Source organism: Mugil cephalus, chromosome 18 (assembly GCF_022458985.1).
Source record: "Mugil cephalus isolate CIBA_MC_2020 chromosome 18, CIBA_Mcephalus_1.1, whole genome shotgun sequence".
NCBI classification, from domain to species: domain Eukaryota; kingdom Metazoa; phylum Chordata; class Actinopteri; order Mugiliformes; family Mugilidae; genus Mugil; species Mugil cephalus.
In genome coordinates this window covers 4,302,659-4,315,937 of record NC_061787.1, presented here as the reverse complement: position 1 = coordinate 4,315,937, position 13,279 = coordinate 4,302,659, and the positions used below count along the sequence as shown (strand labels likewise).

Genomic DNA, 13,279 nt, shown 5'->3' with positions numbered 1-13,279 from the left:
ATTTCTGCCTATTATGTGAGGTAAATGTCAATGTCAAAGATTTTATATAGGAAAAATAGAGTCGTACCATCATTAATGTGAACCTTGATCTCAGAAACACCGCTTTACAAATGAATTAAGTTTGAAGTTAACCAAGTCTTATGCTAGCCTTATGCTTACTAGTTATCTAGACTAAAGACTTAGAAAAATGTGCATGCAATTTATGTCCATATAGATAGACACATTTAATTGACACGTAACTTTGACTTGGTTACTACTAAGTTATTACGGCTAGCGTGCTAATGCTATAATCATAATTCTACTTACTACTATTAGTAATTTCAACCTTTTAATGGTGATGGTTGAACAGGGAGACTGAGGAGAAGGTAAACACGGCTCCATGACTGATGAGGTGATTGGGCTACAAAGCATTTTACAGGCTCATTTAAGATATTTAAAGTAAGTAGACGCTGGGATATTTAAGTGAGGACCTTTTACATATTGACAGACGTTGGCAATAACATTTATAGGCCTGTTAATGGTGAAAATAAGACATTTATTTCAACATCCGCCCCATAGGGTTACACTGTAGAACCTTCCCTCTGATGTAGCAAACATGGCGCCCATGATTTGTGTTGGCCAAACTCTCTCTAATATATGCGCCCCCTCACTCCAAAAAAAAAAAAAGCTTGTAAGATCGACTAAGAAGATTAAGGATACCCACTCGGTTAAAATACAATATTTGTTTAACTGTCACTGCTCCCAGCTACACATCTCCATAATATCCTTCCGTGCAAAGTGCAGCAATCAATACCAGACGACTGGAGGGCCTTATTAAAATCTCCCAGTACCACCAAGTGAGCCTTTGACCTTTTAGAGACTCTTCTTCCACTCGGTACCTGCGCTCCAAACTCATACAAAGTACTTTTGAAAACAGCCATCGATTAACAGTGGGGGTGTTGGAGGGGTAGAGGTAGGAAGATCGAAGTGTCCCCATGTTGTTTTGTTTCTAACAGGACCCTTCTCGGGCCTCAAGGCAGATATGGCGCCCTGTTGACAAACTGGTGATTGTTATCTCCCATCAGAGCGCAGCGTCGGCCGCCAAGGCTTTGTTTGGAATCTCGAGTTAGATTCTACACGAGAGCCGCGCGCCATGACAGATTTTCACAATCCTCCAGCACAATACGCTGCCGGCAGGGGAGAGGATGAGGGATGGAGACCGAGGAGACAGTTGAGCAGATGAATTGATTCACACAGTTTATATTGCGACAGTGAAGAGCATCTTGAAATGCCAAGAGAAAAAAAAAAAATAATAAAAATAACAATGAAATAAAATTCAAGGACGCATCCAATGGGGGGGCTGGAGATGTTGTGTGCAATCAAACACAAGGTTCTTCTGTCGTAAACCACTTCAATGTGTATTTTTATCTCAAATTTTGGAGAGCGAAATTCGGGTTTTGCTGCGAGGATGGAAATAAGATGGACACGCTCTTCGTATGTCCCTCTGGCTCAACCTTGATCATTAAGAGGAGGAATATATCTTCAAGTGGCGTGACCGCTCAGTCCAAAATCATGCACTATCTGCACCGCTCCTCCTCTATCCCAAAGGCACAAACTCACCCCAGATGACCACTCAACCCCTTTCCGGTGCCGCCGTAGACAATCCACCGATGCCATCATTTCAGCCAAAGCCATGTCCCCTCTCAGAGCAATCAACCGCGGACCGCCGCCCGCCACAACAGAGCAGACATCCGGGGGATTTAGAGACAATTGGAGTTGACTGGGGCACAACCTCATTTATACAAAGCCACCCAAGAGTTAGACATGTCAGTCTGACGACAAAGGGCTTACTCCGCTTTCTCACATGTGCGCCTGATTCAACACACGGGCATTATCCCGGATAGAGAAGCTCCAGTCACGTTAAATCCTTCTGACAGGTCATCTTCTCGCAATTGTGATTTAGCCGTCAATTCAGGAAATGAAACAAAACGTCACGTTCTCTTCTGAATGATAGCGCTCTTCAAGCACACACTTTACGGCGATGGCTTAACAAGCTGGAGAGAACTACAACCTACTTAGCTAGCACTCAATATCCTCTCACCGACTCATTGGCAATTACAAGAAATGATTTACCCCAACAACACGGCCACCACCTACTGGTCTTTTTACTGTTAAATCAATAACGCCACATGCGCTGCTTTGACTCCCGGCTCTTTATTAGAGAAGTCATAAATGTGTGCATCGGAGAAGGTCTAATTTATTCCCGTTGAGATGGAAAAAGCATGAAAAAATAAAATAAAATACTCGCTGACGTGATCACAGCCCTCGCTGCTAGATTTATTATGCCTCATGCCATGCACATGATGATGTGGACCTTTAACAGCTCTGAGCAGGGTCCCATTTAATTGTCTCTGCGGATTACTTGAAAAACATGCATTGATTGTGCGCTCTTAACAACACACTTCAGCATTGTGAATATTCATTGCAGAACGCGCTGGTTTAACCGGAGCGATCTGAGTCACCGATAAGCACATAACCCGGCGCTCGACGTGAACGTTGCACCGACCCACTTCAGCAGGGCATCTTGAAACACTGGCGCAGGATGAAGTGATATATCACACGCACTTGATTCCTCTTGACGGAGACGTTTGTGAAATGGGCCATCTTGAAAATATACGTCTCCTTAATGGATAAAAACAAGATGATATAAAGAAGGACATACCGTTGCTGGAGAAAGCCGATGAACGGAGCCACTCCGGTGCCTGGTCCGACCATTATGAAGGGCAGCGAGGGGTCAGAGGGAGGCCGAAAGGTGCAGTTGGGTCTCAAACGGATATGGATCTAAGGGTCAGAGGCCATTAGAAAGCACTTAAATAATGAGAGTAATTACAACAATGCTTAGAAGTCACCGTAGCCTCAATCTATTAATTGATCTAGTTAATATTGTAAGACATGCTAATGAGAAAACCCATGAGCTTGAACTGGAATCCATAGAGTTTCTGGGAGAAAGGATTTGCCTGCTGTAACTTAAATTAATTTTTTGATTAACTACACACAGCTGGCCCAAAGCTTTTTCTTTTTTTTCTTTTTTTTTTTTTTAAATATGACACTAAAGCCCTATTCGCATGGGATTAGTTTTACATGTGGACCTCCTGTTATTTCTAATAATCACAGAATTCATCTGTGATCTTAATCCTGTGAGAATCGTTCACGTCCGTGATTTGTAAAGTATAAAATTACACCGCAAATTACCTACCATAATTCTCGTAACAAAGAGGTCCTCTGATAAAACGGATCCAGTGCAAACTGATATCGCTCTAATTTAGGTGTGAGTTCTTACTTTTTCGAGATTTTTGTTTGATTTGCGCCATTTTCTGCCTCTTGTCGCTTAGGAATTATGAAGGTTTGGACAGATGTTAGTCACCCGTTTAGACCAGGGATGGAATCATTAAATCAACCATTAATGTGCACTTCAGCTGATTTAAATACTGACAGGTCGTTGGTAATTTCATCCCAAAAATATATTTTTTTATCATCCATTATAATTTGCAAAGTAATTAAAAGTGTCTCTGACTCACAGTGGAGTGAGATGGAAAGTAGCAGATGTGAATTTGAGTTAAACACAGTTTGTTTATCCCGTGTGAACGCGCCACCTGAAACACAGGCGTAGGTGGGTAATATATGAATCACAGGACGTCCTCAGGTAAAACTAATCTTAAAAGCTTCCAGAGCAGGCGTTAAACATGTACCCTTCATTTCCAAAAGAACCTCTTGAACCGTAATATCTCAAGAAAAATAGGAAGTCTACGCCTATTTCCATTTTATTGGGCAAATCAAAACAAAGTGGAGGAAGATTTTTATCCTTGCCAAAAGTGGTGCATCCATTTTTCTCTCCCTTTTAGTGTTGGGTTACAACCACAATAGCATCTGAGTGTTTGTACTTGCAAATATGAGCACTTAGAAGGGTTTCAGCAAAGACCAAGATCACAAATGTGTATAATCTACTTTCTTTTTTTTTTTTTTTTCATTTTTTCTCATCTCATTCTGCTCGTTACCTTTGGCGGAGTCGGGCTGACGGAGGATTCAGACTTCCCAGGGAAAACCAGGCCAGGATTGATGAGGTCAAACAGCCAACCGGTACACAAGCCTCGGCTCCCCGCGGGCCGCCCGGAGCATGCGGGGAACTCTACCACGTTGAAGACGAAATGCAGCTTTCCTGGGTGTCTGAGGCAGGAGCTGGAGATGGAAAAAAAAAAAGGCAGAGACAGGAGGAAAAACATCAGTGGTGTGAGTGAATGTGCGTGGAAAGCATACAGACAGGCGGTGACAAGCAGGGAGATACACAGAGATGAAGTGGAAAATAGAGTGAAATACACAGAGAGCTGAAGGGTACAGAAAGACATAAGTATTATGAGGGAAGATAAAACCTCAACAAAAATCCTTCACCTTCAGAAAAAACTCAAGCTGAAAAAACAGCACCTGAAATGAGAAGTATTGACACCGTGGCTATTAAAAAGTAATAAATTATAATCTATACGAGTGGTTCTCAACCTTTGTCTTTGCCATGTTCGCCACCTGTCATTGTCAATACTAATTAGTTTTTTTTTTTTTAAACGCATATCAAGCTCAATCATTTCTTTCGGTGCCAGAAACCGTGAGATTTAACGATTTATCACTTATTTCAGACTTTTTACTCATTTAGACGATTAAATTAGTTTATAGTAGTTTATTTTTCCAACAGTTTTTCAATTAGTTGAACTTATTTTGTTGTGGTAATTACTTCAAGTGTTTATTCATTAAATTTACTTAATACAGCTACATAGCCGCCACTTTTAGCTATTTCATCAGTTTTCCGACTGTTTTGAGCCAATTACTATAAATTTACTCATTACTTCTACCTAAGTTTTACGTTATTGCCATTAACTTTATCTGTGCACCCATTGTTTTAATAAACTGTTCCCCCGTTGGTTTAAACTTATTTAATGCCTTTATTCGCTACTTACAGCAGCTACTTTGTTGCTATTGTTGCTACTGAACTTCTAAACTAAATATTTCCACCACTATTCATTAGGCTAATTTAAGCTAATTAAAGCAACCTAAGCTAACTAATACAACTGTGTAGGCTCTACTTTTAGCTTTAGGGCTAAATTAGTTGTTTCAACTCTGTGCCCATTGTTTTAAGCTGATTATTTAATGCATTTATTCACTACTTTAAGCTAGCTACTGTACATTATTTAATCCATTAATTTTTTTGCTAACTGTTTCCCCATTCGTTTAAACTTATTTAATGCACTTATTCACTACTTACAGCAGCTATTTTTTTTTTAGCTAACTACCATAAATGCATATTTATTGAACTACTAAACTAAATATTTCAACCACTACTCTTTAGGCTAATTTAAGCTAACTAACACAACTGTACGGTTTTCCTTGTATCTAAATTAATCTGGTTGTTCTTAGGTCATTTAACACAACTGCACAGGCTCTACTTTAGCTTCAGGGCTAAATTGTGTGTTCATTGCTTTACTAATTATTTAGTGCATTTATTCAGTACTTTAAGCTAGCTACTGTACACGGATAGACTTTAACTGTCCCATCTTTTCAAGCTGTTTGATCCGTTTACTCATTGCTTAGTTTTACTTCTATAAATGCTACTGTAGCTGGATAGCCATTACTTTTATTGGCTTTCACTTTAAGGGTTTCACTTTAAGCTCATTGTTAATCTGTTTACTCTTTACCTCTTACTGGTTATCTTCCACTTGTACCTAATAATTGTGAGAAAACAAATATAACAAAAAAAAAAAGAAATGTAAAACTAACAATTTTAGTTAACTACTTCAACTGGGTCTCAACAACTTGGGCACTAACTATTTCAACAGTTTGAACTCATTTAATCCTATTACTCTTTTGCTAACCAGCTGTACTACTTTTATTATTTCCGTTTCATGGACTCTCAATCACATGTTAACAGAGACTAAGGTTTAAGTAAGTCTACAGCTACATAACTGAGTGTTATCGTGCAATCTCACAGCATGTGTGTTCATACACGAAGGATATATTACATTTCTTGTTTTTACGCTCAAATTAGTTGAGCTACTGCACATTTTGTTCCATGCATCCGCTGCCATTTACAAAAGCATCCCCCAAGGACATAAGTTTCTCTCCGTCTTGCTTTAATAAAAACGGCCTCTCCCGGCTTTTCTGATCCAGCCTTCAGTGCCGGCCGAAGCACTCTCACGCTTTCTCATCCTTCACTCTCCGGTTCCTGTGGGCCACTGGAGACCTCTATTGACCACAGCATCAATAATGCAGGTCTCTAATGTCTCTGAACCATCTGATAAACTACCACCGCCCTCCCTCCTGTCCGTCCCCCCGTCCCCCACCCACCCAACCCTCATCATCCCTCTGCACAAACACGCGTAAGCAGCTAAGTGAGGGACTAATGAGAGGAGCGGAGAAGTTTTGACATTGCTTTGGATGTTGCTGTTTCACATGAGCTTTAAAGCAAACCTAATGGGCAGTAGCTTAAAAGGAAGACCGAATCAATGGGCGGCTAAGTGAAGCAAAAAGAAGAAGGAAGACGTGGCCTATTTAATCTAACGCAGCGCGCTAAAGGCTATACAATATTTACAGTCCATTCTTCTGTGAAGCTTCCTCCCATCATTATTAGGAAATTAAATTTCCAAACAAAAGTATCAGTAACACGAACAACAAAATACATCCTGTACATAATTGTCTACTTGTGCCCACATACACCAGTCAGGCATAACATTATGACCACGTTCCTAATATTACAGGAACAGTCGTGACTCATCAGAGAATGGACACGGTGTTTTGAGTTGTCTCTGAATCATTTTTGTGTTTGTCCTGGCTGCTCATTTGTTGTGCATTTAAATGAGAAGATGGGGTTGGAACAATAAGTGTGAAAAAAAACTTCAAAATATTTAAGATGAGAAAAGATAGGCAACATTGCCTGAGAGATAACATCATCCTATCCTTTGTCTTTGTCACTTTGAGAGAGAAGCAAATCTCTTTGTTAAAATATTACGTTTTAAAACCACATATTTTCTACAATCGTGCTGATTTATTCTTATCATAGACAAACCAAAACAAAAAACATTCTTTCAACTCTTATTTTCTCTGGCGTGTGGGGTTTGATCGCTTTAAAAAAAAAAAAAGAAAAAAAGATCAACATTAAAAAAACAAAAACTTGTTGATGTGGGATATTGTCAGGTTGGAGCAGTGAATTGAGTTCACCTACCAATGAAATGAGAATAAACAGCTTTCCCTCTCAAAAACTAACATCTTAGAAAACTTAGCAGCTTATCCAGCTGATGCTGCATTCAAGGGAACTCGGGAAAATGAGCTTGTCAAACGCAGAAATTACTGATTCCAAAATAAAAAAGTAGCTGCTGCACATATTTTAATGTCCAGCAAACGGTGACAATATACCTTTTATTTTTTCATGTGCAGATTGAACTATAATACTCTAGAAGGTTGTGCACAGGATGGGGAGGCCTCGCTTTGGAGGGGGATCCAAGGAATAAAGGTTGGGAAACACTTGGCTTGACACTTGGCTTGACACAAATGCTGCATGTCTAAGTAACATCCACATGAATAAATGCCAGGTCCAAAAATTTCCCAGCAGAACAGTGAGTTATCACGAGATGGTTTAAATGTTATTTTCTTCTCCCGTCAGTGGTTTTAATGTTGTGGCTGATAGGTGAAAATAATTACGACACATGCACAGATTTCCAAAAGGTAGGAGTGTTACAAGGCTACAAAAGTAGAGTCGTCCTGTTACTGTTCTAGTTGCGTAAATGATAAAAGATTAATTTTTCCTTCAGCGAGTTTTACAGTCGCATTCATGGAATCGTAAATCCAATTCTTTTTCACGACTCATCATTGCTGGTGTCTTTTTTTTTTTTTTTTTTTGCTTTAGGAAGAACATTTTGAGCAAAACTGAAATATGGAGACGCGTTACACCAGATAAATGACGCTGTCAGAACACGGCTGCAAAACCTAAAGTCAGTCAGTGTTTGTTTTCCCGTCATCTTACCTCGCTGCTGAATAAGGCCTTGGCTGCAGTTTCGGCAAATGCTCTGAAAGGCAAGCACAACTGTCAGTCATCTCGCTGCCTTGCAAGGATTTGGTTACACAGACACTCATGACAGAGAGGAGACAAAAAAAAAAAAAAAAAACAACAACTGAAAGTCATCTCCGAGTCCTCCGAGACGTCCTACCTACCAATCTATCCACAGCCACCAACACCCAGGTTATAGTCTTCTTTCTAGGACACACTTCTATATTTATGAAATTACAAACTCAGGGTTATGGAATCCCAAGTGTCCAGATGTGGAGCCAGTAGGAAACAGATTGCTTATGCGGACCTTATTTCAATGCCAGCTATGAAGGTGCCCTCTTTTGGGTAATATGTCGTGCACATTATACGCGTGAGGAGGTGGGAGTGAAATCAGGAAAACTTATATGAGTCTGAGGTAACTTTTCACCCCTGTAGCAACGGGATACTCTCTGCGCCGCAGCACCACTTATTAGACGTGGGCAAAGAGAGTGATGGAGAGCCGCTGTGACTTGCTTGCTACGTACTCTTTCCCGTTTTATTTGTATCGCGGTGATAGATGAAGCTGGGAAAAGCTGCAGCATATGCACCAGCTGAGGCCTCACAATAACACATTTTTCTGCTAAATTGCTCAGAAAGACAAACAGCTGGACTAAATGTGCTCTCTCCTCTCTTTCTGGTTTTCTCTGACATCTAAACAGTTCGTGGTGTTAGAGAGAGACGGCTCCGCACTTCACTTTGACGTCCATTTCATCTCTTTGAGCTGAGATTTTCTTTTCTACTTTAAAAGAAAAAAAAAAAAAAAAAAGAGTGATGCAGGAAACTGTCAGAAGTCTGAAAGAACAAAAACATGGGCCTTGCTGAAACAGCAGCCTTCTGAAAACGAATCCATATTCCAAAAATACATAAAGGCAAAAATCCATAACATATAACAAAATAAGACGATTTCTCACACCAATATCAAAAAACTTGACTCCACTTCTGCAAATAAATATATTATTTGAGAGAATACATACTTCATTAGGTATAGATAGTTTAAAAGGGTTAGCTCTTTAAAGCAATCCAATGTGACTACATTCAACTTTATTTACATAGCGTCAAAAACGATTCAAATTGTCTGTCAATGTGTTTAATCGGCCAATCACGTCACAGGCTCTCATTTGATTTAGACATGTAGAAGCCAAGAGGATCTTCTGCATTAAGAAGAAAAGAATGATTCAACATTTGGCATTAGCATTAGGGATTTGATCTTCTAAGACTTTTATGAACAAACATCTTGAGTGTTTGCAGAGAATGGTCCGAAAACATAGACTGTATATAAATATGCACTCGTCAAACTGACGCTACTTTCCCAGGAATCTTTTTTTTATGTTGTCAAATAACTAACTAAAACAAAACTGATGAGAGAATTTGACACTTGAGTATGCATCAACATCATATTAACTACCTGAAATGAGAGAAACCATGTGCAGGCAAAGATATTATCCATAAATCTTACTTTTCTGTCAGTCACAGAAACTCACATTGTCTTTTCTGTTCTTTTTACCCACTAAAATGATACCTCTACAATAAATTGCAGGACAGAGAGACATTTGAGGCAGAATTGATTATATTATTGAGCTTGTGATTGATGATACCCCTGAACCAGATTATTTCTGATAACACAGTGGAGATCCTGGGACTGTACTTTTGGACCTTTTTTTATTTTTTATTTTTGGTGCAGATAAATGTTTTTTAAAATTTATCCTGTAAGACCCTAAAAGCTTTTCAAATTTTATTTAATGTGTATTTTAGCGTTTTAGTTTGACACAAGTGCCGCCCACTAACATGGAGGGGGTGGAGCTTATGACCTATAGAGGGTATGCACTGACATCACTGCCGCCCGGGGCCACGCCCCCTGAGTGGCAAAAACATGGTGAAATGTAATGGTAAAACTGGATTAGCTTAGTTTGAGTTAGTTTCATTTAGTTTTAGTTTATTTCAGTTATGATAAATGTAGCTAAATAAAAGATGCTAATGCTAAGAGCTTTACTGAGAAGTAACGTTAGCCATACAATACTATAGCGTTAAAAGGATGACGAGGAATGATCACAAATATCCCTTTTATTGTTATTTATTGTTGGAACTGAAATAATTTCTGTCGGCTGTAACTATGCCAAAACAACAACCTCCACAAACTTACAAACTTATCTGACAGCCGTCCAGAACGTAACTTAAGAAGTAACTTAATAATAATGAAAAACAGCATAAATGAATATTACCTGAACCACAACACCAGGTTTCTGTGCCTGGATTCCAGTTGTTTATTCTAATGCAGTGCTACATTTACTTCTCTTTTCTTTGACTTTCGGGGGCCTGTAAAAATGTATCTCTGAATGCTTTTCAAATCTGTTGGTTCAACTAATCGAGAGCTCCTCCCCATTTTTTTTTTTTTTTTTTTTTTTAAATTTAGTTTTACAGTTTAGATGCTATTAAAGACTGTGATTCAAACCAATGCTGCTAATCTAATGTTCAACTGTCACTCATTGGTCGTAACCACGGACACTTTGCCTACTCTGATGCCACATGCATATCCTCCAGCCACCAGGGGGAGCTGTACTCGCTTCAGCTTTATGTCTATGTCCAAAACACAAAGGCGGACCCAAAAAATTCTTTGCAGTCACAAGAGGTCAAAGAAAAATAGTTGGACTGGTGACTAAAATTCAAATCATCTGTGATTGACACGAGGTCAGAATCTCGTGTAAACAACACGAAAGCACAGATACATCCTCCAACAATTCAAGCTGCTGCCATTGGTCTAATAGTGTGGGGGATATTTTCTAAGCATAGCCTCAGTTATTATTAATTATTAATAGTGTTACAGACCGTACCCATCCATCTCCTAAATAGCAGAAGCATTAGACTCCATTCACAAAGCTCATATCACCAAGTCAGAATCAGAATCAGAATTACTTTATCGATCCCAGGGGGAAATAACTTTTCGTTACAGAACTACAACACTACTCAAAGTGTACCAGTGTTAAGAACAAAGAGCAACGTAGGCAATAAGAATAAGTAAGAGTAACAATATGTACAAGCATAAGTGAACCTGTGTTGCTCTATAATAACACTGAATATGGGGTATTGCACAAGAGGGAAATTATTGCACATGGTGAGTCCAGAATCCGATAATATTTAAGGAAATATGCACAAGCTTATGAACATAAAGTGAACCTGAGTTACTGCACAATGTCAGCATAAATATGGGTTATTGCACATGGTGAGTTTTTCAAATTTCAAATGGCCACCGACCAACAGGGCTTCATGAAAATCTGCAGCAACTGGTTGAAGTCTATTGTGTCAATCTGGCCTCTGAGGAACGTTTATAGCACTTTGTTGAGTCTATGTCACAAAGAACTGAGGGCCAATGGCCCAATTTAACAAGATGTAGCGACCTAATAAAACTGTATGTTTAGTTTATTATATTTTTGAAGTTTGACACCCTGTGGCAAAAGCCAAAACTTCTCCGTGACAGGGAAAGAAAAAACTTTGGCGAAGGTGATTTTTATTCTGCAAAAATGAATCCAAATATTTAGACTTGGGGGCTGAGAATTTATTAATGACTTACAAGGTGAGCCAAGATTACAGGCTGGCCTTCCTTAGTTATGATCAATACTCTCGTACTGAACGTGCAACTCACGGTGAATCATCTGTAAATAAACCTTCAGAAATAATTAAGGCTAAGCTGCTAGAAAATTGATTTTAAAGGGAAAATCTTTAATGTTTTTTTAAAGTTTCCGTGCAAAAAAATAAAAAAATAAAAAAAGAAAGAAAGAAAAGGGCAGAGAATTAAGGGCCAAATCTTTTCTGGACAAATCATCAATACGACATGTCTGGCATCCTTTGCTTCAGCAAAAGCACACACCTCTCTATCAGAAAGTGTATCATGTAAGTTAACACTATGCTCGGTGGCTGCACGGTGCTCGAGTTGCCTCCTTTCCATCACAGGCTGACAGCACATGTCTGAAGCGGAGAGCAATCAATCCATCATCTCACATCACAGTGTCATGATGATACTGCTGGTAGACACCAAGGGATACATCACTCTCCAAACCTTTAGGGTCTTAAAGGATACATCTTAAAATGCATTTCTCCCAAAATAAATAAATAAAAGCTCCAAAAAAAGTACAATCCCAGGATCGCCACCGTGTTATCAGAAATAATCGGGTTCAGGGGTATCATCAATCACAAGCTCAATAACATAATCAATTCTGCCTCAAATGTCTCTCTGTCCTGCAATTTATTGCAGAGGTATCATTTTAGTGGGTAAAAGGAACAGAAAAGGCAATGTGACTGAGCAGAAAAGTATATATTTCTGAAGATTAATGGATAATATCTTTGCCTGCACATGAAATTAGAAGGGTTGTTAGCATTAAAGCATTAAGACGAACTCTCAAAGGGAAGGATTTTAGAGGATTTTTCTCAGCTCATGGTCTTTCAAAACCCTTTAAATCACAGGTCTTCAACAGGGGGTTTGCGACCCCTAGGGGGTGTGCAGAGGTACTGCAAACTTTTTGGTTGATTAGACATTTTTTTTATACATTTTTAAAAATGTTCCCCCACAGGTTTAATGTTTTTCAAATACACATCAACATGAATCCAACATATTTCAGCAAAGGGATAAATGAAGGAAGAAGATGTTATCTCATTCAGCGATACAGGAGCTGTCTCAATAGCGCACGTTTCACTAGCCCAGACCTGTCAACGCATTAGGCCCCGCCCCTACTGCTGCTGAGCCAATCACAAGGCTGCATATTACACACTGACTCAGTTAGGTTCCCTGTTATTGGCCTATATGTACCAGTCAGGTATGTTTATGTTTAAGGCAGAAAAAGAAGTGTATTATTTCAATACCATAATATTGAATGCAAAATTATAATAATAATATATAAATAGCACTAAGCCGAGTTTAATATAGAACACATATAGTAGGTCCCTACTTAATCTCTCCATTAGTTTGGGGTCCTTGGCCTGAAAAATAATCAAAGACTCCTGCTTTAAATATTTTCCAATAGCAGGATGAATAAAGTTGGAATATACGTGATATGCAGCGTGTTCTCTGTGACTGGAAAATTTTATTTTAACTTTCAGGCTTTGCTTTCAGACAGAGGACCCTGTAGCCTCCTTTGATACAGAAATGTTCCCTTTACTTTAGTTTGATTTACTTTGTTCCACAACTCA

General features: G+C 39.0%; 1 protein-coding gene across 2 annotated transcripts in view; it reads right to left on the bottom strand.

Annotated features, from left to right (window-relative positions):
* Positions 1 to 13,279, bottom strand: part of mtrr (5-methyltetrahydrofolate-homocysteine methyltransferase reductase) — a 39,687-nt gene that overhangs the window by 14,758 nt on the left and 11,650 nt on the right. For both annotated transcript variants that reach the window (XM_047567710.1, XM_047567709.1), the window contains exons 10-12: positions 8,039 to 8,081; positions 4,035 to 4,215; positions 2,702 to 2,820 (exon numbers count right to left, since the gene is read on the bottom strand). In XM_047567710.1, coding sequence (XP_047423666.1) covers positions 2,702 to 2,820; positions 4,035 to 4,215; positions 8,039 to 8,081 — 343 coding nt within the window. The remainder of the gene's footprint in view (positions 1 to 2,701; positions 2,821 to 4,034; positions 4,216 to 8,038; positions 8,082 to 13,279) is intronic.